Genomic DNA, 26550 nt, shown 5'->3' with positions numbered 1-26550 from the left:
ATTTGCTATACCAGCTCACAGAACTCAGGGAAACACTTACTTACATTTACCAGTTTATTATAAAGGATATAAAGAATATAAATAAACAGCCAGATGCAGAGGTATATAGGGCGATAAGAGTCCTGAGTATAGGAGTTTCGGTCTCCATGGAGTTGGAGTCCACCACCCTCCTGGCACATGGATATATGTTCACCAACCTGGAGGCTCTCCAAACCCCATAGTTTAGGGATTTTTTTATGGAGGCTTCATCATGTAGGTATAACTGATTAGTAACTCAGTCTCCATACCCTTTTCCTTCCCTCCCAGGGCGGGGAGGCTTAAAGTTCTAACCCTCTAATCACATGGTTGGTTCCTCTGGACACTAGCCCCCAACCTGAAGCTATCTAGTGGCCCATCAAGAGTTACCTCATTAGCTTACAAAAAGATACTCATTAATTCCAGAGATTTCAAGGGTCTTAAAAGATCTTATGTCAGGAACCAGGACCAAGACTAAATATTATAATAAAAAATGTTCCTGTCACCCCTATTGCTCAGGAAATTACAAAGGTCTTAGCAGATCTTGTGCCAGGAACTGGGGATAAAGACCAAATATAGGACTTCCCTAGTAGCACAGAGGTTAAGAGTCCACCTGCCAGTGCAGGGGACACAGATTCGATCCCTGGTCCAGGAATATCCCCCATGCCATGGAGCAACTGAGCCCATGTGCCACAACTACTGAGCCCACGCACCATAACTACTGAAGCCCGTGCGTCCTAGAGCCCATGCTCCGCAACAAGAGAAGCCACCGCAATGAGAAGCCTGTGCACCGCAATGAAGAGTAGTCCCCACTTGCCGCAACTAGAGAAAGTGCGCGAGCAGTAACAAAGACCCGACGCAGCCAAAAATAATAAAATAAAATAAAATAGGCCAAATATATATTTCTTATTATATCATAATATCACACATACAGTAAAGGGTAGGGAGTTAGAACTTCGAGGGAAAAATACGTTCATTAGTATTATTTGCTGTGAAAGTATTTGTGTTCTATACCTTGATGAAATACTTTTGAGACTTATAAGACCACCAAATACAAACTGCATTTATTGTGTAAAAATTAAGAATGGCTCAGGCTCTGTAATGGTAGTTGGATGTAAGATGTGCTAAGTCTCAGCTTCTAGAAGAGTTGATTTTGAACTCAATCACCCTTTGAGAGAAGACATACCAGCTCGCATAATTTCATCAACCAAGAGAATGTTGGTGGCAATCACTGTGCTGAGGGAAAAGATGACAGGGTGAGTAAAGCTTACCAATCCACTCTTATCTTTCCCCCCCAGAAATCTTCAGCTACTAATGACACTTTGTTCTGCAATGATGTTGGTGTGAGATAAGACATAGCTATTATAAATACAAACATCACCCCTTGCATTATAATTTCAACTCATTTGCTGATAAAGTAGAAGCCTAATTTTATATTCCAGCAAAACTGAGCTCATTTTTAGCACATCATTTGATCTTTTTCCCACTATGCATGTGGTACTATTTCAGTAAATGTCCTTCTTTCCCTTCTCCCTCAAATAAACAGTAAGATTAACATTTCCCATAACTTACACTGATAGAACTAAAATCTAAAAGGGACTGTAAAATGACAGAAGCTAGTCTTAATAACTGGATACCATGCCTTTTCATACACTTAGCCATTTTCCACTGTAGCAGGCAAAAATAATAGAAAAATCTTAATGTTATCAATTATGTCCTTAAAAGTCTTTCTCTTTTTATTAATACAAACTTACCAAGAGTGAAGAAGTTGGTTTTTCACAAAATAATTATCCCAAACTCCTGCATCTGCTGCTACCATTGGCTCACCTGCAAAGGAAAAACAAACTATTTCAATACTACAATCTTGATATATTCTGTTAATATTGGCTGTATATTCTAACAATATTTAATATACCACCAAAATTACTATTATCAAGGTCACCAATGACCTCCATGGTATCAAATCCAAAGGTCAATTCTCAGACCTCATCTATCAGCAGCACTTAACTAACACAGCTGATCACACCCTCCCAACCGCTCTTTCTTCACTTGTCTTCGAGGACATCACACTTGCCTGGTTTTTTTCTTTTGCACTAGTGGTTCCTTTTCTGTCTACTTTGCTGGTTCTTCCTCTTCCTCCTGAGCTCTTAATGTTAGAGTACCCAAAGGCTCAGTCCTGCATTCTTCTCTCTCTACGCTCACTCCCTAGATGATCTCATCCAATCTTCTAGATTTAAAGCATATACACTCTGACGACTCTCAAGTTTTTATCTCCAAGCCGGACCACTTTCCTGAGCTTCAGACTTGTACATCCAACTGTCTATTTTAAAGTCTCCAGATACTTCAAACTTAACTTTGCCAAAACTCAATGCTGACCTCCGGCCACCACAACATGCTCTACCCACAGTCTTCTCCAATGCAGTTAATGGCAATTCCAATGGCAATTCCTTCCAGTTGTTCAGTTGACTACTCTCCACAGAGTAGCAAGAGTGATCCTTTTAAACATATTTAGACCATGTCACACCTCTGTTCAAAATTGCTCCCTATTCCACCACAGAAAAAGTCAAACTCTATACACTGGCCCACATGCCCTCGTGTGATCTGACCTATTACCTCTCTCATCTCCCTCCTCCTCGAAAACACCAGACAGTGGCTTTTCCACTAGCTGTTCCCTCTGCCTAGGACATTCTTTCCCTAGTTCCCACGTGGAACTTCCTAACTTTCGTTGATTTTGTTCAACAGATATTCTCAATGAGGCCTATCCTGACCACCCTCTTCCCATTGAAACCCCCTCCCCACACTCCTGTGCTAGCATTCACAATCATCCTTACACTGTCCCTTTATTTTTTTCACAGAATTTATTACCTTTAAAAATGTTAAAGGAACTTATTTATTAAGGTTATTATTTACTGCCTATCTTTCCCTGCTACAACATAAGCTCACAAGGGAAGGGTCTTTGTTTTGTTCTGTGTGAATCCCGAGTCAAATAACAAGCACTCAATAACTATTTCTTAAGTGAATGAATACTTGCTTCTAAGAAGTTCAAAAGTAAAACAAAGGCACCCAAAATTTAAATATAAAAGTCATCCAGGGCTTCCCTGGTGGCGCAGTGGTTGAGAGTCCGCCTGCCGATGCAGGGGACGCGGGTTCGTGCCCCGGTCCGGGAAGATCCCGCGTGCCGTGGAGTGGCTGGGCCCGTGAGCCATGGCCGCTGAGCCTGCGCGTCTGGAGCCTGTGCTCCGCAACGGGAGAGGCCACAACAGTGAGAGGTCCGCGTACCGAAAAAAAAAAAAAAAAAAAAAAAAAAGCCATCCAAACTTCCACCCCCTTACTTAAGTTCTGGGTCACTGTAGTATAAACTCTTTTTTTATTAAGCAGCTGATTTTTCTTTACTTTCTTACCTGTATTCAAATCTATGCCAACAGGTTGTTTTGATTCTGAATGCTCAACCTGAACTTTCACTAGTGTTTCCTGCAGGTCATATCCAGAATTCTGAGCAAGAACCTTTAGGAATAAAAAAAAATAATAAATATATGTATGGAACTCCTTCATATATATTTAAATATCAGATATAAAAAATAAGGCACTGCTCTCCAGTCTTATGAAAACACATCCATAACATAGTAATCATCTCCTTTTGAAGAATTCCGTTCTTAATCTAAATCAAATTATTTCATGTACCTAGTAACTTTTATATTTAAACATTTTCCCTATGTACATCACACTAAATTCTGACGAAGACTAATTAGAGTTTCCCCACCCACCCTGCTACATTAATTTCCCTCTGTTAGGGAACCGTGGACTGAAACCACCGTTTGCATAAGTTGTCTCACAACAGGAGGTCCTGATAAGGAACACTGAACTGACAAGGTGCCTCCAAAACCAACCAGAAGAATTTGGGAGGGGCCAAAAAGAGGGAGGAGACACCAGCCCATAATATGTCCTGACAACCTCCCAGAAATCCTCATGCTGGAATCCATCTTGACTGAGAGATGTGCACGCCCACCAGGAAGGCTCTTGAGTCGGGCCAAATATGGCACAAGCAAGATGATTGGCCAGAGACAACCTGGAAACCAACTCCAGCACCATAAAACCTGAGACTGCAAGCCACGAGGCAGAGCAGCTCTCCTGGGTTCCCTTACCCTGCTGTTCTCTGCTCGAGCACCCAAGTCTTTTGCTTTATCAGTATGTGTGTCTCCTCGGACAATTCATTTCCGAGTGTTAGACAAGGGTCCCCAAAGGGGTCCCTCTCTGGTAACACCTCCTTGCAAAAGATTTTTTTTTAAACGGAAGGAAGTAGAATGGTATTCTTGTTTGCTTAGTCCCTCTAGCCACATGTTTTCTGGTTTTTCCTGGGCACTTGTTAAATCTGCCTATCTGCATTATATCTGTGCCCCTCATTCACATGAGGAGAGTTATGACCTGTGGCAACAGGGACGGAGATACCTGCACTCCAAGCGAGGTTTATTTCCAAGTGGTCCTAAACCAACAGCTGATGAGTGAAAAGGTACCACCAAATGTCTACCAGATTTACCAATATTTGTCAACTATAGGATCGTTAATGACTTTGCCTCTTCAGGGGAAGAAAAAAATGGATATCTAATGCACAAAGATTCAACAAATTATTAATAATTTTAAAGCAATTATCAGAGACTTTGCTAGCATTGTTAGTAATGTTTTAATTCATGGTAATAGTATATTTGAAAGAGTTCTCTGTGTTTCCAAGTAGTTCACAATCAGATTAAGGCAAAGGAAACAAATGGTAGTTCTCTGTCCTTCTGTTGATACATGGAGAAAAAACTGGTTTCTCTCCTTTTCTAGGAATTAATGACAATGACAAATGCAAGACTGAAGTTCTCACTTCCCATAATTTAAAGTGCTAATACTTTGGATACCACCAACATAATAAAGGTCTACTCAAAATCTAATTAAATTTTACGTTCTACACTTCTTCATTACGATTAATCATGAACCATTTTTGAAGGAAATTTTTGGAGTTACTTCAACTTTTGGAGCTCAGAGACGGAAGCAAAGTGATAATTTAGCCATTTCATGAAACTCCTACAAGAATTCAGAGCTGTTATCCTAAAAACTTCCCTGCTTTAGCTATATAATATCTTAAACAAAACTGTGTAGGGAAATACAAATACCTATCTTTCTACTCTACTGTTATACATAAAATGGGCAATTTAAAATTAATTAGACACCTTTTGTCTAAACAGTTGTTCTTTGGCCATTAGGATAGTTCTACCTTAGGGATAATGAGTAAAGCATCAGCAAAAGCTTGGACTCCAAGACGAGCTCCTTTTATACTGTGCTTGTATGTAACTAGAGCTTCAGCTATTGCCACTTCAACTGCACCCGCTCCTGGAACCACACAACCTATTGGAGGGAAAAAAATGATTGGCAAGACATACCACACAGAAGAAACAGAGAAAAAAGCAACTAGCTATTCATGTTCTATTATCTTGCCTGCCTCTAAAATGTATTTAAATATATACAGAAATAAAATAAGTTGCGTAACTCAGTGATCACTCAGATGTCTTATGAAGCATCCTGAAGTTATACACCATTAAACAATTAACATAGTACAGACAAGAGCTGGCTACAGTTTATTTCATTGTTTACAGAGTAGACATTTCTTCCACCATCATCCTTCTCCTTTATGACTATATTTAAAAGGTAGTTATTTATAATTTATGGTGGCAGGTTAACTAATTATAATATCTGATTTGAAAAAAATGTTAAGCCAACATAATTTGGCCATAGTTTTTGGTATGGAATTCTCAGGACTCAAGGAAGTATTTGCTTTCTGTACTGAAGCAGAAACCAAACTTTCTGAGAAAAAAAAAATTTTTGGTGTTCTTATTATTCTAAGGCAAAAGCTCTGGTTAAACACGTCAATTTTCACATCAGGATATGACTCTTATACCTGCTGGTATGGCTCTATAAAGTTTTTGAATTTGCAAACTTAGAATCAGTAAACTTGGTTTGGAATCACCCATCTTTAAAACAAAACAACACAAAAAGAGTCTCTCCTTTTATTCCACATCATTTTTAAATTACTACCCCCTTTCTCGGCTTCACTGTACAATATAACTGCTCAAGAGAGTTATGTCTACCCACAAGGTAATTACATCCTCACCTCCCATTCACACTTTTTAAAAATTCCTTGTTAAATACTGAATACATACAAAAGAATATTTACATGTATAAGATATAAAGAATGTACAAATAAATGTACCCATGTACCTACCACCCAGCTTAAGAAACAGAAAATTACCAGTAGCTTTGAAAACTTCCCTGATCCCATTCTCCTGTGAAAACAGAACATACCAAAATGTGTGGGATACTACTAAAGTAGTACCTGAAGAGAAATTTATATCACTAAACACCCATACTAGAAAAGCAAAAAGGTCTCAAACCAATGACCTCAGCCTCCACCTTAAGAAACTAGGAAATTTAACGTAAGCAGAATAAAGAAGACAGTTAAGATCGGAGTGGAAATCAATGAAATAAAAATGACCAATGTCAAACGAAAACGGTGTAGAATCTGTCACTACAGATTCTACAGCTATTAAAGGATAATAGGGGAATATTATGAACAATTTTATGCTAATAAATTTGAAAACTAAGATCAGGGATTGGCAAACTTTCTGCAAAAGGCCAGAAAATAAATATTTTAGGCTCTGTGGACCATACCATCTCTTTTGCAATTATGCTAGCATAGCACAAAGTCACAGACAATACATAACAAAGGGGAGTAACTGTGTTCCAATATAACTTTATTTACCAAAAATAGGCAGCAAACCAGATTTAGCTCGTGGGCAGTATGATCTTAACTTAGATGAAGCAGAAAAATTTCTTGAAAGACACAAAGTACTAAAGCTCACTCAAGAAAAATAAACAACCTGAATGATCCTGTATCTATGAAAGAGATTAAATTTGTAGTTTAAAATCTTCCCATGAAGAAAACTCCAGGTATAGAAAGCTTTACTGCTGAATTCCACCAAACATTTAAGGAAAAACTAACACCATTTCTATATAAGAATTCAACACTTTCAGAAAATTAAAGAGGAAAGAATACTTTCCGAGGCCAGCATTACTCTAAAAGCAAAAAAGATAAAGGCATTACAAAAATATATATATACACACCAACACCCCATATGAATGTAGATGCAACAATTCTTAACAGAATTATAGCAAATTAAATCCAACAATATAGTAAAAAAAAAAAAAAGACACAGCAAGCCACATTATTCAAATAGTCAAAAGGTGAAGAAACCCAAGTTTCCATCAACAGATGAACGGATAAATAAAATGTGGTACATACATACAATGGAATATTATTCAGCCTTAAAAAGGAAGAAAATTCTGTAACATGCTACAACATGGATGAACCCTGAAGACATTATGCTAAGTGAAATAAGCCAGTCATAAAAGGACAAATATTGTATGATTCATTCCTATAAAGTACATAGAATAGTCAGATTCGTAAAGACAGAATGTAGAATGGTGGTTTCCAGGGGCTGGGGGGAGAAGAGAATGGAGAGCTATTGTTTAATGGGTATAGAGTTTCAGTTTTTCAAGATGAAAAATGTTTGTGATGGATGGTGGTGAAGGTTGCACAGTGTGAATGTACTTATGGCCACTGAACTGTACACGTAATGGTTTAAATGACAAAAAAAAAATCCAAAATTAAAAAAAAACATTTAATTATTTCTAAAACTTTAATCCATTTTTAAAAAGATAATACATCATAACTAAGGTTTATCCAAGAATGATTTGAAAATCAATGTAATTTAGTACATTAAGAAACTAAAAGAAAAACCATATGATCACCTCAATAGATGCAGAAAAAGCATTTGACAAAATCCAGCACCTATTCTTTTTTTTTCTTAAACATCTTTATTGGAGTATAATTCCTTTACAATGGTGTGTTAGTTTCTGCTGTATAACAAAGTGAATCAGCTATACATAAACATATATCCCCATATCTCCTCCCTCTTGCATCTCCCTCCCATCTTCCCTAACCCACCCCTCTAGGTGGACACAAAGCACCGAGCTGATCTCCCTGTGCTATGCGGCTGCTTCCAACTAGCTATCTATTTTACATTTGGTAGTGTATATATGTCCATGCCACTCTCTTACTTCATTGCAGCTTACCCTTCCCCTTCCCCGTGTCCTGAAGGCCATTCTCTACTTCTGCATGTTTATTCCTGTCCTGCCCCTAGGTTCTTCAGAACCTTTTTTTTTTTTTTTAGATTCCATATATGTATGTTAGAATATGGTATTTGGTTTTCTCTTTCTGACTTACTTCACTCTGTATGATAGTCTCTAGGTCCATCCACCTCACTACAAATAACTTAATTTCCTTTCTTTTTATGGCTGAGTAATATTCCATTGTATATATGTGCCACATCTTCTTTATCCATTCATCTGTCGATGGACACTTAGGTTGCTTCCATGTCCTGGCTATTGTAAATAGAGCTGCCATGAACATTGGGGTACATGACTCTTTTTGAATTATGGTTTTCTCAGGGTATATGCCCAGTAGTGGGATTGCTGGGTCACATGGTAGTTCTAGTTTTAGTTTTTTAACGAACCTCCATACTGTTCTCCATAGTGGCTGTATCAATTTACATTCCCACCAACAGTGCAAGCGGGTGCCTTTTCTCCACACCCTCTCCAGCATTTATGTTTCTAGATTTTTTGATGATGGCCATTCTGACCAGTGTGAGGTGATACCTCATTGTAGTTTTTTGGGGTTTTTTTTTTGCGGTATGCGGGCCTCTCACTGTTGTGGCCTCTCCCGCCATGGAGCACAGGCTCCAGACGCGCAGGCCCAGCGGCCATGGCCCACGGGCCCAGCCGCTCCACAGTATGTGGGATTCTCCTGGACCGGGGCGCGAACCTGCGTCCCCTGCATCAGCAGGCGGACTGCCAACTACTGCGCCACCAGGGAAGCCCCCTCATTGTAGTTTTGATTCGCATTTCTCTAATGATTAGTGATGTTCAGCATCCTTTCATGTGTTTGTTGGCAATCTGTGTATCTTCTTTGAAAAAATGTCTATTTAGGTCTTCTGCCCATTTTTGGATTGGCCAACACCTATTCTTGATAAAGATTCTCAGCAATAAAAGAGAACTTCCTCAATTTGATAGCAGATGTCTATGAAAAACCTACAACTAGTTTCACACATAGTGGAAAAAGACTGAATGTTTTCTCCCTAAGATCAGGAAAAAGGAAAGGATGCCTACTCTCACCATTTCTATTCAACATTGTATTGAAGGTTTTAGCCCATGAAATAAGGGGTAAAAAGAAATAAAAGATATCCATATTGGAAAGAAAGAAGTAAAACTGTCTCCATTAACAAGACAACATTATCATTTATATAGAAAATTCAATGAAATCTATAAGAAAACTACTAAAATAAGTGAGTTTAGCAAGGTTGCAGAGTTCAAGATCAATATACAAAAATCAACCGTATTTTTATATATTAACAGCTAACAATCAGAAATTGAAATCTTAAAAATACTATGTACAGTAGGATCAAAATACATGAAACACATAAGGATAAATCTGAAAAAAAAGTTGTGAAATACTTAGTATACTCACATACTAAAAAGTATAAAATATTGCTGAGATAATTTAAGAAGGCCCAAATAAACAGAAAGATGTACCATGACTCAATATTGTTAAAATATCAATTATTCCCAAACTTATCCATAGATTCAGTGAAATTCCAGCCAAAATCCCAGCAGTTTTTTGGTAGGAATTGACAAGCTGATTCTAAAATTGATATGAAATGCAAAACATTTAAAATAATCAAAACAACTTGGAAAAGAACAAAATGGGAAGATTAACACTACAGATTTCAAGACTTATTATAAAGTTACTATAAACAAGGTAGAATGACATTAACACTGAGATAAACAGATCGATGAAATACAGAACCCAGAAACAGAACCACACAAATATGGACAACTAACTGATTTTCAACAAAAATGCAAAGGCAACTAAGTGAAAGGATAGTCTTTTCATCAAATAGAGCTGAAACAATTTGATACCTATACACAAAAAAACAAACTTAGATCCATACTTTGCAGCATATACAAAAATTAACTTAAAATGAATCACAGACCTAAATATAAAACCTAAGACTATAGCACTTCTAAAAGAAAACATAAAAGAAAAATTTTGTGACCCTGGGTTAGGTAAAGATTTTTTAGATACCACCCAAAAGCATAATCCATGAAAGAAAAAACTGATAAATTATACTTCATTGAAATTAAGAATTCCTCTTTGAAAGGCACTGTTATGAGAATAACAGAGCTACAGAGTAGCAGAAAATGTCTGCAAATCATACATCTCAAAAGGTATTTGTATCCAGAATATACAAAGAACTCTCAAACTCAACAATAAGAAAACAACCCAATTTTTAAAAGTGCATGGGCTTCCCTGGGGGCGCAGTGGTTGAGAGTCCGCCTGCCGATGCAGGGGACGCGGGTTCGTGCCCTGGTCTGGGAAGGTCCCACATGTCGCGGAGCGGCTGAGCCCATGAGCCATGGCCGCTGAGCCTGCGCGTCCGGAGCCTGTGCTCCGCAACAGGAGAGGCCACAACAGTGAGAGGCCCGAGTACAGCAAAAAAAAAAAAAAAGTGCAAAAGATTTGAACAGAAACTTCACCAAAGATATGTGGATAGCAAATAAGCACGTGAAAAGATGCTCAATATCAATGATCATTAAGAAAATCCAAATTAAAGTCACAGTTTGGTTTTTTAAATTTTAGAATGGCTAAAATTAACATGAATGACCATATCCAGTGTTAGCGAGGATGCAGAACAACTGGAATGTTCATAAATGGCTGGTAGGAATGTAAAATGGTACATGGCAAAACAGTTCAGCAGCTTCTAAAAAGTTAAACATGTACCTTCCATAGTACTGCATTCCTAAGCATCTACCCAAGAGAAATGAAAGCATAGATCCATACAAAGAACTGTACACGAATGTTCATAGCAACTTTATTTGCAATAGCCAAGAACTGTAAACAACCAAATGTGCATCAACAGGTGAATCTAATGAAATAAATTGCAGTATATTCATATAATGGAATACTATCTAGCAATAAAATGAATGAACTACTGATTAATAACATCAATTAACTTTAAAATAATTATGGTGAGTAAAAGAAGCCAAACAAAAAAAAGACTACATATTGTATTATTCCATTCATATAAGATTCTAGAAAATGCAAACTAATCTATAGCAACAGAAAGCTGACTGAAGGCTGCCTGAAGGTAGGGTGACACAGTGAGAGGAGGCAGGAAGGATTACCATGGGGGAATGAGGTAACTTTTTGGGGTGATAAATATGTTCATTATCTTTAATGAGGGGATAGTTTCATGGCTTTAAATGTGTGTAGTAGTTCATTATATGTCAATTTTACCTTGATAAATTATTTCTTAAAAAACTAAGAGGTTAAAGTGATTTAAAAAATAGTCCCTTTTTCTTTGTATCCTAAATTCTAGGAATCAGGTTGAACTACCAACGGCTTCATGCTTGAATCATATACGTTTACCTTCTTGAAAAAAATGTTACTAGCTTTTATCAAAAGTGACTACAAGAAGGAGGGTCTTATATCAAGCCCCATATTTTTTCAATTTAGAAACTGCTCTGTTTTCTCCTTTTCAATAATGAAACCTATATAGCTAACTGTATCTCTTTATGTTCTGGCAGTTTAAATATTATACTATTACATTTGCTACATTCATATTCTTTTTTCCTAGGTTCTAATTTTCCATTTCAGCTTCTATTTTACCATTATTTCACATCTACATTTTTGCTTATCAGACAAATCTGATGTATTGTTTATAGAGTTTATTACTCTATTTTTTGAGATACAATTCACATACCATAAAATTCAGCCTTTTAAAGTATACTTTTCAGGGCTTCCCTGATGGCGCAGTGGTTGAGAGTCCGCCTGCCGATGCAGGGGACACGGGTTCGTGCCCCGGTCCAGGAAGATCCCACGTGCCGCAGAGCGACTGGGCCCGTGAGCCATGGCTGCTGAGCCTGCGCGTCTGGAGCCTGTGCTCTGCAACGGGAGAGGCCACAACAGTGAGAGGCCTGCGTACACCAAAAAAAAAAAAAAAACAAGGATAAATTATGTGGCTCAAACATGTGACACAGCTGATCAAGTAATGAAAGGTAGGCACACAATGAGTTTCTTAGGAACATTTGTTCAAAATAATTACATGGAACAACTAAAAATTGTTAACCTAAATGTCCAACAATAGGGCACTGTTCAGCAGATAATGACTCAACTATCTGTTAGTCATGAAAACCATGTAATAACATGGAAAAATATTTACAGGGGTAGCTAAGAAGCAGAGAATGACAAATTACATATGAAGCATGATTATAACTATTCTGTTAAAAAATAAGCACCTTGGGGGACTTCCCTGGTGGCGCAGTGGTTAAGAATATGCCTGCCAATGCAGGGAACATGGGTTTGATCCCTGGCCCAGGAAGATCCCACATGCCGTGGAGCAACTAAGCCTGTGTGCCACAACTACTGAGCCTGTGCTCTAGAGCCCACGAGCCACAACTACTGAGCCTGCATGCCACAACTACTGAAGCCTGCACACCTAGAGCCTGTGCTCCGCAACAAGAGAAGCCACCTCAATGAGAAGCCCGCCCACTGCAACAAAGAGTACTCGCCACAACTAGAGAAATCCTGCGCACAGCAATGAAGACCCAATGCAGCCAAAAATTAATTAATTAATTAATTATTTTTAAAAAGCACCTTGGCATTGAAAAGGAAAAATGGAAGGAAACTAAGAGTAGGGTTATGCTTGGGTGGTAGGAATAGAGATAATTGGGGGAGGGGGCTTTTTTCCTATTTTCCAAGTGATCTTTCAAGAGAAAATATTTTTATAACTTTAAAAAATTCATTTACACCCAATTAGGAAATGCATTTCTACTTATGAATCTTTTATAACCAATATTTGTTACACATTCATGTAAAGAAACAATTTTTAAAATAGTTAAGCATAATTATAGGGAATTTTTCAAAATTTTCATCTAACTAGATTACTCCAACTCCTAACTGAATGTGAAGATACTTTATTTAGGAAGAAAAAAACAAACTATATGTTCAATATTCTTCACTCTTCCAGTCTTCTTCACTCTTCCCCTTCTTCTCACTCTCAGCAAATGATCTTGCTTCTTTGAGAAAATAAAAACACTACCAATCTACCTGCACTTGAACCTGAATCTCCTATGACTAGGAATGAATTGCCCATGCTCCTCGCTAAGGTTAACCCCTCTGCTTGTGTTCTGTATCCCATTTCCCCTCTGCTCTTGCAACTGTCCCCTCTTCCCTCACATCAACTGTTCCTGCCTACAGGAGCATCCTCATCAGGGAACAAACTTGTCATAGTAATGCCCATCTTTAAAACAAAAAATTCTCTTTCAACCCCATTCCCATATTCCCTTCTAGCTACTGCCCCACTTATCTGCTCCCCTCTAGAGCTAAACTCCTCTGAGTTGTCTACATTTGCATCCTCACTTCTTCCCTAACCATTCTCTCTTGAGCCCACCTTCAATCTGACTTTCACACTCACCCCTTTATTGAATCAACTTTCATTAAAGCCACCAAAAAACTAAACGTTCTCCAAATCTAATGGTCAATTCTCAGTTCACAACTTGCTCATCAAACTGTCAACTGCATATGACATAGCAGATTATTCTCTCTTTCTTGAAACACTTTCTTCTCTTACCTTCTGGGACACTATTCTCCTTTGGCTCTCCTCCTATCTCACTGACCACCCCTTTTCAGTCTTCTCTGCTCAGTCCTCCCTATCTTCCCAATTTCTAAACACTGGAGTTTTCAGGGCTCAGTCTTTAAACTTCCTCTTCTATCTATATCGCTTCCCAGATGATCTTATTAACTCTCATAGGGACTTCCCTGGAAATCCAGCGGTTAAGACTCTGTGCTCCCAGTGCAGGGGGCATGGGTTCAATCCCTGGTCAGGGAACTAAGATCCCACATGCAGCACGGCGCACCTAAAAAATTAAAAAATAAATTAAAAATTCTATAGCTTTAAGTCATCCACACACTGATGACTCCCAAATAAATATTTCCAGTCCAGACCTCGATCCTGAACTCCTGACACCTCTCCAAATTCTTACGCAACATGTCCACGTGGACATCTAATCGGCATCGAAAACATAACATTGCCCAAGCTAAACTCTTGATTTATTTCCTCAAACCTGCTCTTCCCAGTCTTCTCCATCCCAAGAAATGGCATCTCTGCTTTTCCAGCTGCTCATACAAAAACCCAAGAGACATCCTTGAATCATCTGTTTCTGTCACATTCTATGTGGAACATCAACAAATCCTACTGCTCCTTCTTTCTAAGTATACCCTGATCCAAATCTTTTTTCTTTTCTCACCTATATTACAACAGATTCCTAACCAGTCTCCTGCTTCTGCCCTTGCACCTCCCACCCTGCTCTGCAGTGTACTCCCCACACAACAACCACAGAGATCCTTCTGAAATATAAACCAAGTACTTGTTGCCCTCAGCAATGGTAAGGTAATTTGGACCAACCCTACTACCAAGAGCAACTAAAAATGCTGGATTAAAAACAAAACAGGGCTTCCCTGGTGGCGCAGTAGTTGAGAGTCCGCCTGCCAATGCAGGGGACACGGGTTCGTGCCCCGGTCCGGGAAGATCCCACGTGCCACGGAGCGGCTGGGCCCGTAAGCCATGGCCTCTGAGCCTGCGAATCCGGAGCCTGTGCTCCGCAACGGGAGAGGCCACAACAGTGAGAGGCCCACGTATCGCAAAAAAAGAAAAAAAAAAAAAACCCTTAAAAACTCTGCAGAGCCATAAAACAGTAAAGAGCTACAGAAGTTTTCTTTCCAAAACTGAAAACAAAACAGGAACTCCAAGAGGTAAGTAGATAACTGTAACCACTCACCCTAAAGTCATCTGACAATTCAGACAAATCTGAACTTTGACCTCATAATGAGAGGGGGACAGAATTTAAAAAGCTCAAGCCTCATCCAAAGTAGAGAGTATAACAGTAAGACCCTCTTCACATTAAACTAGAACCCCAAAGGCACACACACAGAAAGCCCGCACACAGCAACAAAGATCCAACACAGCCAAAAATAAATTAATTAATTTTTAAAATAAATAAAATAAACACCAGAAGTAGACAAGACAAAACTTTAAACATTGTAATTACCTAACTGAACTATATGTTTAAAGAAATGAAAGGTAAGTTTGAAAAGATCTGCAGGGAACAGGAAGCCATAAAAAGTGACAAGGCAGGGGCTTCCCTGGTGGCGCAGTGGTTGGGAGTCCGCCTGCCGATGCAGAGGACGTGGGTTCGTGCCCCGGTCTGGGAAGATCCCACATGCCACGGAGCGGCTGGGCCCGTGAGCCATGGCCGCTGGGCCTGCGCGTCGGGAGCCTGTGCTCCGCAATGGGAGAGGCCACGGCAGTGAGAGGCCCGCGTAACACAAAAAAAAAAAAAAAAAAAAAAAACAAACAAAAAAAAAAAGTGACAAGGCAGATTTAAGAATGAACCAAATAGAACTTCTAAAAATAAGTAAAGACACCTATACATACACACACACATATATTAAAAATAAAGTATTTACAGATGAAATATAACATCTGAATTGGCTTCAAAATAATCCAGATTTGGGCAGGGGGAAGGAAAGAGGAGTATATACGGGGGATATAAGACTGGCCATATACTGAAAATTGATAAAGATGAGTGGCAGATACGTGGGAGTTCATTCACTATTCTATTCTACTCTTATATATGGTTAGAGTTTTCCATAATAGAATGTTTAAAATGAGTTAAGTCCAAAGTCAACAAGGTGCTATTCACTCTGAGTACATACATACTCAGACAATGTTATAATTGTCTTACCTCTCTGACCTCACCTTCTACTACTTTTTCCTCTTCCTCTGCTCCAGGAACACTGAAACACCCCCAGCACACTTCTGCCTTGCGGCTTCTTCCACCCTTATTCCCTCTGCTTAGAACACTCTTCTTCCAGATATGCACATGGCTAGCACTAGAGACCCATTTAGCCCTCTAGTTTACTTTCTCATCACAATGATCTTCCCTTACTACCCGAAAATCATGCACATGCTCACATATACAGCTGCTCTAGCCTCTTCACAGCACTTATTAGCATTATTTGTCCACCATCTCTTTCAACTAGAAATGTAAGATTCTTAAAAAAAGAAATTCTGTTTTGTTTACTCTTCATTCCTAACACCTAGAACAGTGAATGGCTCCTGGTAAGTATCCAATTAATATATGCTGAATAAATAGACTGATGATGAATAGAAGTAACTAATGAAATCAGTGAAAGAATATCTGAAGATAACCAAGTATTCTAGAATCTATGTACTGTTAAAGTTTATATCATTTACTTTGTATCTGTTTCTGATTTATGCTTCATCTCCATGATTTCTACCATGAGAAGATCAATAGGATAACCCGGTCTTCTAATAGCCAAAACAGAATCCACCACAGCCTGGAAGAGAAATGAATGAGAACAGTAAATTATTTGGTCTACTAAAAGAAACCACTGGCCCTAGTAATCTATCACCAGACTAAGCAGATAAAGTGTTTCAGGCTCCAAAACACAAGGCAAGGTCAGAAAGTGTCACTCTGTCATGGATACGAATGATAACCAGTGCCAATGGATACTTCAGAGCCTACAGGGACTTCAGAGATTATCAGGTCCAATCCCCTTATTTTACAGAGAAGGAAACTAAGGTGAGACTTTAAGAAGTTATGGTCTTAAAACAAGATCTAACAGGTAGTAGCAGAGTCAGGACTAGAAATCAAGTCTCTTTAACTGCCAAGCCTACTATACAAACACTACTCAAACTTTTCCACCAAAGGACACCTTAATGGAAAAGAAGGAAATGAAATCTAAGGAAAGAGTTCAAATTTGCTGGTTCTAACAACATGAAATTTTTAAGTCTTATGTTTTACCATGAAACTTTTCTACGTCATGCCATAATATATGCATGTTTGTTTTTTGTTGTTTTTTAATTTTCATTGGGGTACAGTTGATTTACAGTGTTCTGTTAGTTATACATGTTTGTTTCAATGTGAAAATAATGCTTTTCCTCCATAGTAAAGTAAAATTGACACTCCAGAAAGACATGTCTCATTTATTCTGCCAAATATCCCCAGGGATATGCAATTTGAGAAGCACAGCACCACACAGCCTATTGCTTAGCTCAGAAAGTAATATGAAAATAACTGACTACAGAAATTAAGTGCTATAGTATAATCATCCTCAAATAAAATAAAAGCAAAAAAATCTATACCTTAGAAAAGTTTACTGAGGTAACATGATTTTTGGTTTTGATGACTAATGGGGAATAATGACAAACCATTGGAAAATGAGAGTATTAGTGTTTCTATAACTCCAAAAGGGAATGGAGGCCCTAATCAGATAGCTTGAAGATTCTGGGCCACGTGATATATGTACTTTAACAGCAGAAAACACAGCAGAGTCTTTATTTAGACTGCTCAGCAAGAAAATGTCTTAATTTCTTAATCTTAATCTGATTTTCCAAGTAGGTTTTCCTATTGCTAAGAATTGACCAGAAACAACTCAGGTGTTTCAGTATTTATATTTCTCAAGGTAAATTAGTAAGATAGAATTTTGATTTCTATGTCAATGTCTTGTGAATTTGGTTGTTATGAACTCATCATTCCTGATAAACTAATATACTCAAGTTTCAAAAAATGCAAAGCTGAGGAACAATGATGATATCATCAAACTACAGCTACCTGATAAAAGCCTTCCCAAAATACCCAACTTTGTCCTGATATTATATATATATATATTCTACCTTTAGAAGTAAACAAGTATACACTTCCCAGATGTGAATATCATCTATCAGATCAATCATGCTCATTAAAGTGGTAACCTCGGGCTTCCCTGGTGGCGCAGTGGTTGAGAGTCCGCCTGCCGACGCAGGGTATATGGGTTCGTGCCCCGGTCTGGGAGGATCCCACATGCCACGGAGCGGCTGGGCCCGTGAGCCATGGCCGCTGAGCCTGCGCGTCCAGAGCCTGTGCTCCGCAATGCGAGAGGCCACAACAGTGAGAGGCCTGCGTACCGCAAAAAAAAAAAAAAAAGGTAACCTTAACTACAAGACACACTGCCAAAACAACGTTCCCAATCTCACATAATAATAAATAAATATATTTATTATTATTATTTATATTTTATATTAAATATAAATAATAAAAAATAAATATGGACCTCTAGGTTTAGGAGACCAGTGTGCATCACCCCAACAGCTTCCACAGGGGGTGATCCATAGGCAGCCAAGTCCCTCCCAACTTTCAAGTTAACTTAAAAGAAGGCTTAATGACACTTTTGAAAAATTACACATACTGTTCTGACCAATCAAATCTACTCTGTAAATAAGCCTATATATGTTTGTCTTCTATATTTTGTTGTATGTTCAAAAGAACCACATGCCATAGCTAGCTGATTATCTTATAGGAAAAAGAAAAATACCACCATGTGTTAGGCTATACTCATTCTGCAAAAGTTTAACCACATACCTCTGTTAACACATAAGCCAGCTGAGGATGAACTTTAGTTTGTAGAAATGTTCTAGCCACATCTAAGAGGATTTCTCTTTTCATCTCTTTTTTAATTTTAACTTGTTCCAAAACTTCAAGTGCCTTTATTTTTGCAACTTCAAATCCTTCAGCTATTATTCTAGGGTGCAGGCCCTAATACATCAACATAAAACTATAAATTATAAAGTAAGTTATCCAAAGTAAAAGTAACTATCCTTTCCTACTAATAGGTATGTCCAAAAAAATTAATTACCTATATCAATGCCACTAAATATAAGTGTATGTATGTAATTTGTAATCTTTCAGCGCTTCATATTTCAAACAATCTCAAACTTACAGAAAAACTGTTTACAATTTACAACAGTAGAAAAAAACTACAAAAGTTCTTTTTATGTCTGAAAACTATAACACACTGTTGTGTAGTGCTCTTCTGAATGGGCACAGAAGAGAAGACTCCCTGTAATGTAGAGGAAAAGAACCAGCATTGTTTGGAGAAAAACGACAGATAGGCAGCACCTTCACCAAATGTTCAAAAGTTAACATCATAGAATGGGACAAACACATACCATGTGCCTCCAGATATGCTGCATTAAGACCAATACAGCATTTCCATGGCACTCCTGCCGAAGGTTCATAACCTGAGTCTGATAATGAGGAAACAGACAAATCCAAACTGAGGGACTTTCTTAAAAAAAAAAAACAGCCTATTCGCTAAAAGTAGCAATGTCAGCAATGTCATGAAACACAAAAGATGGCTCGGGAACTATTCCAGCTTAAAGAAGACTAAAGGGGTATGACAACTGAATGGGACAAGTGATGAAATTTGAATAAAACCTGCAAATTAGATAAAAGTACTTATCAATGTGTTAATATTAATTTCCTGTTTCGATCACTATACTGTGGTTATATATGAGAATTCCCTGGTTTAAGAAACATACACTGAAATATTTAGATCATCACGTCTGCAACTTATTCTTATAGAATTAGAAAAAAATATGTATATTACTATATATATACACATTCCATATATATATATATATTCATGAAAGAGAGAGAAATGTTATTCTTTGGAATATTCTTGCAACTTTTCTGTAGGTCTGACATTATAACAAAATTATTTTTTGAAAAAACGCTATTGTTTATTCTGAAAAATAATACATAAACTTATTGAAAGCTGGAACTAGTTCTAATTTATTCCCTTCCTCCATTCCTTTATGTCAGTCCTATAATAACTTTCAAAAGTTGACATTTATTGAGCATTTGTGCCAGGCACTATTCTAAGGGATTTACATGTATTATTTTCGTCCTCTCAACACTATGAAGTGGGTGTTTTTATCATTCCTGTTTCACAGATGAGGAAATTTAGGCTTAAGGGCTTAGATCACCAGGCTAATAAGAGCCAGAGCCAGGATTTAAACCCAAAAGGCCTGACGCCAGAGCCTGTGTTATTTTTTTTTTTTTTTTTGCAGTACGCGGGCCTCTCACCGTTGTGGCCTCTCCCGTTGCGGAGCACAGGCTCCGGACGTGCAGGCTCAGCGGCCATGGCTCACGGGCCCAGCCGCTCCACGGCATGTGGGATCTTCCCGGATCGGGGCACGAACCCGTGTCCCCTGCATCGGCAGGCAGACTCTCAACCACTGCGCCACCAGGGAAGCCCAAGCCTGTGTTATTAACCATCTTCAAAACATTTCCTCAGCCTAGGACCTCACAACTTCTCACCTAGACTACTAGGAAAACCTTCAGTCTTGACTCCCTTAAAACTGTCCCCCAAATATTTAAAATGCCAATCTGACCATACCACTCATTCATGTCAGTATGAACATTCTTCTTGGTTAGTATATTACATGCCTATTCACTACTGTCCGCATCACTTTAAACTCCACCAACACCAGACTGCTTGTAGCTCTGCACACACACCAGTTTGCTTCTTTTCTCTGTGCCTTTGCTCATGTTTTTCCTTCTGCCTGGAATGCCATTCTCCGCACCCCTCACTCTTTCATCAGGTTCACTCCTCACCCCTCACTCTTTCATCAGGCTCACTCCTTCTAATCCTAAAGATTCAGCCCAGGCCTATTTCCTCCAGAAAGTGCTTCCTGACTACCTCAGGCTAGTTTAGGATACCCCACCAACCTCAGTGTTTCTATCCCATCCTGTGCCTAGCTCTGTCACTGCACTGTCACACAGTTTCATAACTATGTCAATGTCTGTTGGCATCTCCCCTCCCCTAGTTTCTTCCTTCCTAGCCCAACCCTAATTTTGTTTAGGTATCTCTCTTCCTCAGTGCTTCAGAGGAAGCTGACCCTATCCCTAGCTCAAGGGGCGGATCCTAATTAGATTAAGTCAATTTCCCAAAAAACTGTCACTGGTTTGGGATGGAATAAGACCAATGTTGGCCCAATCATATAAAGGAAGGACTTTTATTCTATGGCTGGGTGAATGGTTTTCTCTTGCCCTCTCCTGCTGAGTGTTAGTAAGGAGAAGAGGCAGCCCTGATTTCTTCTGAGTCTTTCATCCAGGATGGGAATAAGCCTATGATGAAACAGCATTACAAGTGGAAGAGCTAAGAGACAGAAAGGATCTGGGTACTTGATGACTGAATGAATTTTTTAATCAACTAACCCTAGAAGCCTGTTTTATTGCTATATTTCCTGTTACGGGAGATAATTTTTTTATTGTTTAAGTGACTTTTAGTCAAGTTTCCACTGCTTACAGCTAAAAGCATCTTGAGATAAGTTGCAGGTACTGAATTAATAGACAGATCCCAATACTAAATGAAACACAAAGTGATCCTTTTAGCACTTTGAAAGGACAGGTTATGCTTTGCTAAAATGGTCCTTGAAAGAGCAAAAATTCAACTGCTTAATTAGAAAAGACAGATAAGTAACGCAAAGAAAACAATACAAATTGAACAAAGGCATGGAGGTAGAAATGTATGTAATGATTTCAGAGGCCAGTGAATGAAGGAGTCTGGCTAGAGGAGACTGTTTATAAAGGGAAATAAAACTAGAAAAGTAGGTAAATTCACAATGTGGAAAACCTTCATTAATTTTTCTCTAGTTATTTTTTTTTTTTTTTTTTTTTTTTTTGCTGTGCGCGGGCCTCTCACTGTTGTGGCCTCTCCCGTTGTGGAGCACAGGGTCCGGACGCACAAGCTCAGCGGCCATGGCTCACGGGCCCAGCCGCTCCGCGGCATGTGGGATCCTCCCAGACCGGGGCACGAACCCGTGTCCCCTGCATCGGCAGGCGGACTCTCAACCACTGCGCCACCAGGGAAGCCCTTCTCTAGTTATTTTTTAAAAGGTGCATAATTTGGTTTCAACTTTCTCAGTGATATTTTCTTTCTTAGGCCATTAGTCATGGGTACATGGCTAATTTTTTAACTGTTATATATATCTCAAATATTTCATTTTTTAAAAAGGTATATCATTTCAATAAAAGGCATTATTTTGACTAAAAATTTCATTATTATTTCCATTTATAATTGTCCAAAAACATCTTGATGAAAATTAACTTTTTCCCTCTAAAATTAAACCATTTTACTAGCAAAAAAATAAATAACTTTTTATTCAAAATAAAGTACCACATGAATGTGCATTCTATGAAATTCTAATATCTCAGAAATGTAAAGATCAGCTTGTTTTAGTAACTCTCCGATAATTAGGACCTTTGAAGTAGTACCATCTCCTGTAATGTCATCCTGGGCTGTTGCTACTTTTGCTATCAAGGAAGCTGTTGGGTGTTGAATTTGTTGAAAAAAGCAAGCAAAAGATTAAAAAAGAGAGAGAATGAGATAAAGAAATAGTCCACCAAAAACAAGATAACCTAAGGGTCAACAGTAAAATTAAGAAATGAAATAAGCTTCATTCTATAAGTTCACAAGTTTTATATTATCATACATAATAAATGTCAAAACGAAAAGTTAAAACCTGAGAACTAATGAGGTTTGAACATTTTATAAAAGAGTCTCTGCTTCGAATGCAATGACATTTCCAAAATAAGATTAAATCCTTCAATCTTGAAGATGAATGTATGTACTAAACTTGCAAAGGATTTTTTTCCCATGATTACAAAGAACATAATGCATTGACTTTAAAAAATGTAACTAATTTGGAAGTATCCCTAAGTTATTATTTGCACTACACAAAGATTTGAAAACAGCCAACAGACTTTTTTTTTCCCTGAGGTTTAAACCAACAAGCATATCTCATGACTGCAGTATTTAGCTGATGGCCTTGGTTTAAGGATATACAAATTGCACTATGTTCTCAGCTAAGGCTAATTAAGGTTTATTAAGTCAGCAACATCAGCTCACCATCTCATGGAGCAGTACGTTGCCATCTTTGGTGAGTTTCATGTCTCCTGCACCAGAAATAAGCCTGTTCAGACAACAGTGGTTATAAACTTCATATAGCAAGAGCCAAACAAGACACTCCCAGCGTTAGCCACTCCACTATCCTTAATATAAGTAACTGGGTGTGGAAAACTTCCATTATACCATGGCGGATACCACAGTAACTACCACAGAATCACTTCTCCCCAGATGGACTGCTATGGTGATTTCATTCCAAACAGCACATTTACAAGTTTAAGGACAAGAGCAGTCCATGAGTTATGAACAGTGGTTTGGTACCTGGAAGAGTACTTGGAAGTCTACAAAACACAAATTTGTGAACTTTCTGCAGGTTTCTTTTTTTGTGAAATGTTACCATTCATTCACTCAACTAATGTTTTCCCTCACTCCTCACGTTTATTAGATCAAGTTCTGTCAATTCTACAACCTAAATGTCTCTTGAATCTACCTACTCCTCTCCATCTCCACTGTCATCATCATCTCTAGTCTGGACTACTTAGCATCTTGATATGTCTGAATTTGAATTTACCCTCCACACTGCATTTATCTTTCTAAAAGGCAATGTGATTCAGTCAGTTCCCTCACCAAAAATCCTTCCATGATTTTCATGTTCTCCATCACCTTCAAGATAATATCCAAACTATATAGCAATGACATAAGTTACCTTTCCCAATCTGGGTAATGTCTATTTCTTCTACCTCTTCTATCAAATGAGATCTTGTGGGCAAACCTTGGGGTTCCCTTACTACATCATGTTTGCTTTCGTTTCTGTTGGATTTACACCATTGAGCTTCTCTTGTTCCTGAAGTTACCCTATCTAGAAGTCCTTTACTCCCTTCTCCAACTGGAGAACTCTGATTCGTTTTTCAAGACTGATGAAAAATCCTCTGTTATTGAGAAGCGTTCCCTTCTCCCTTCTGCCATCAGTTATTAGTCCCTTTCCTCAGTATAATGGTATATGTATAATTAGCACATTCATCTCTACCAGAACTCCTTAAGAATAGAAACTGTATCTTGGTCATCTCTGTGTTCCCAGCATCCCAGTCAGTACATACTCAGTGCCCTCTTCTACTGTTAATATTTATTACTTTGCTCATTCCTCTGAGACTGTACCTCTCTCCTCTTACACCTCTTTGCCCTCACTAGTCTCTCTCCCTCTCTTCTAAAGAAAATAATAGTTCTAAGTAAATAAATGCTGAAAGAGCGTTCAACTTGCCTAGGGACGCATAGCTAAAGCGGTCCTTGAATTTGAACCCAAGGCTGCCAGATTCCAAAGCCCGTGCCATCTCCACAACACACTGCCAAGCAAAACCCAAACTCTTAAACAGCAGGGGAGCTAGATGGCTTATGTTTCATATGTGACACTAAATGAACTTTCTACTTGCATGTGAACCTTAACGAGAAGTTGGGGGGCAGGAGGAGTCACAGTGAGCCCTTTTTTCGGGTAGCATTTCTCCTCCTCTCCCACCAGACTAGAAATGAGCTCAGGGCAGGAATGAGAACGAGCGAAAGCAGGCCCACAAGTGCGTCCACATCGCTCCCAACTCTTTGTGGAACGTCTGCCTCACAGCGCGCCCCGACACCCAACAAACCCCGACGCCCTAACCGCCGCTCCAACCGCCGTCTCACATTTTCATGGTTCCCTTAGGGCCCAAGTTGCTCCGCAGCACATGCTGCGGCCCTCTGGCGGCGCATATATTGACAGCCAAGACCGCCTGGGCCTGCGCCACCTCAGCCTTGGAGTTTAGGGTTTTTACCTCAGCCCTGGGCAGACGGTAGGAAGACTCCCCGCCCCGTAAGGCGGCCTCAGCTGCTATTCTGAGGGAAATCCTGGCGCTACGGCTCACGCTCCTGAGCCTCAGCCAATCCGCGCCCGGACAGGAAGTAACGTCATCAGGCGTCGGCGGGACGGAAGCCAGAATCGCCTCGGGTCGGGTCGCAAAGATGGCGTCTTCTGCCTCCGCTCGGCCTGAGGCGGGGAAACGAGTGGTTAATCAGGACGAACTGCGGCGGTTGATGAAGGAGAAGCAGCGTCTGAGCACCAACCGCAAACGGATAGAATCTCCATTCGCGAAGTACAACCGCTTGGGGCAGCTGAGTTGTGCCCTGTGTAACACCCCGGTTAAGAGCGAGCTCCTGTGGCAGACTCACGTCCTGGGAAAGCAGCACCGAGAGAAAGTGGCCGAGCTGAAAGGCGCGAAGGAAGCCGCCCAGGGACCGTCCGCCAGCACAGTGCCTCAGTCCGCCAGCACAGTGCCTCAGTCCGCCAAGAGGAAGGCGCCGGACGCAGAGAGCCAAGACGCCAAAAGAGCGAAGGCCTCCCTGGTGTCTCAAGTACAGCCCTCCACTTCCGGTTTGCCCACCAACTTTGACAAAACCGGAAAGGAGTCCACTAGGGCGACCCTCAGTAAGGCTTCGGGTCTCGGTTTACTCCCTGATTATGAAGATGAGGAAGAGGAGGAGGAGAAAGAGGAGGGAGGAGGAGGAGAAGGGAAAAGAGGGGATGTCTGTAAGCATCCGGCCAACGCACAGGGCAAGGAACACTCACTTTCCATCGCGCGGGAGGCAACCGGTAGTAGGCTGCCAAGCGATTTCTCGGACACAAATCCTCCCAAGGCCCCTTTAATTCCTCATTCAGGGTCAATTGAGAAAGCAGAAATACATGAAAAAGTGGTGGAAAGGAGAGAAAACACCGCGGAAGCATTACCGGAAGGGTTTTTTGATGACCCTGAGATAGATGCGAGGGTACGAAAGGTTGATGCCCCAAAGGATCAGATGGACAAAGAATGGGACGAATTTCAAAAAGCCATGAGACAGGTCAACACTATTTCCGAAGCCATAGTTGCCGAAGAGGATGAGGAGGGACGCTTGGACCGGCAGATTGGGGAGATCGATGAGCAGATAGAGTGTTACCGTCGGGTGGAAAAGCTGCGGAATCGCCAGGATGAGATAAAAAATAAGCTTAAAGAGGTTCTGACCATAAAAGAACTGCAGAAAAAGGAAGAGGAGAATGTTGACAGCGATGATGAGGTAGAACTACAGGATTTGTTGTCTCAGGATTGGAGGGTGAAAGGGACTTTGTTATAGGGTTTCAAAGACCCAAGAGTTCTACATCCTCTACGACTGTATAAAAAGTTCCACCTCTCAATACGATATCGTTTACTCCATGCCTAGAGATTTGGTAACTTGACTGGGTTGTCGAGATACAATGAGCCTGTGAAGATACCGCTTTGGAAAATTGGTGTAAAATATTTTTGAGGTAAAGTTGTTTTTGAAGTTTTCGAAGTATTACACTCAAATGCCCACTTTTTCACACACTTATAGATCCAAAGTTTGGGTTGTAAAAGCTGTAAGCTGTAAATACTGTACATATTAAATATATATTTACTTAAAAATTATGTTTTGAAAGTTATAAGTTAATAGAAGTCAGACCAACAGACAAGCTTTTAGATGAAACCAAGTGTGGCACTTAGAATGTATATGGCTTTTTCTTTTCTGACTCCTAAATCAAACTCAAGAGGGTTGTCGCC

General features: G+C 39.4%; 2 protein-coding genes across 2 annotated transcripts; one reads left to right on the top strand and one right to left on the bottom strand.

Moving 5' to 3' along the window:
• Positions 1-884: 884 nt before the first annotated feature.
• On the bottom strand, positions 885-24762 carry CCT6B (chaperonin containing TCP1 subunit 6B). The gene is made up of 8 exons (XM_032617294.1): positions 24650-24762; positions 22982-23045; positions 22285-22417; positions 18649-18824; positions 16482-16585; positions 5267-5397; positions 1770-1842; positions 885-1246 (listed from the first exon to the last, which is right to left on the bottom strand). Exons 1-6 carry the CDS (start codon positions 24655-24657, stop codon positions 5367-5369), a joined length of 516 nt encoding a protein of 171 aa, XP_032473185.1. The 5' UTR covers positions 24658-24762; the 3' UTR covers positions 885-1246; positions 1770-1842; positions 5267-5366.
• ZNF830 (zinc finger protein 830) lies at positions 21763-26550 on the top strand. The gene has a single exon (XM_032617292.1). It carries the CDS (start codon positions 24965-24967, stop codon positions 26105-26107), a length of 1143 nt encoding a protein of 380 aa, XP_032473183.1. The 5' UTR covers positions 21763-24964; the 3' UTR covers positions 26108-26550.

This window comes from Phocoena sinus, chromosome 20, assembly GCF_008692025.1.
Source record: "Phocoena sinus isolate mPhoSin1 chromosome 20, mPhoSin1.pri, whole genome shotgun sequence".
Classification (NCBI taxonomy): domain Eukaryota; kingdom Metazoa; phylum Chordata; class Mammalia; order Artiodactyla; family Phocoenidae; genus Phocoena; species Phocoena sinus.
This window is presented reverse-complemented; position numbering and strand designations above follow the sequence as displayed.

Bases quoted from the DNA above. Each gene is read 5' to 3' on its own strand.
- ZNF830 (XM_032617292.1), top strand. From the start codon at position 24,965: ATGGCGTCTTCTGCCTCCGCTCGGCCTGAGGCGGGGAAACGAGTGGTT.
- CCT6B (XM_032617294.1), bottom strand. The intron at 22,418-22,981 runs GTGAGCTGATGT...TGCTTTTTTCAA, and splicing joins ACGTACTGCTCCATGAGATG to CAAATTCAACACCCAACAGC. The intron at 5,398-16,481 runs GTAAATGATATA...TCCCTCCAATAG, and splicing joins AAATCAGAAACAGATACAAA to GTTGTGTGGTTCCAGGAGCG.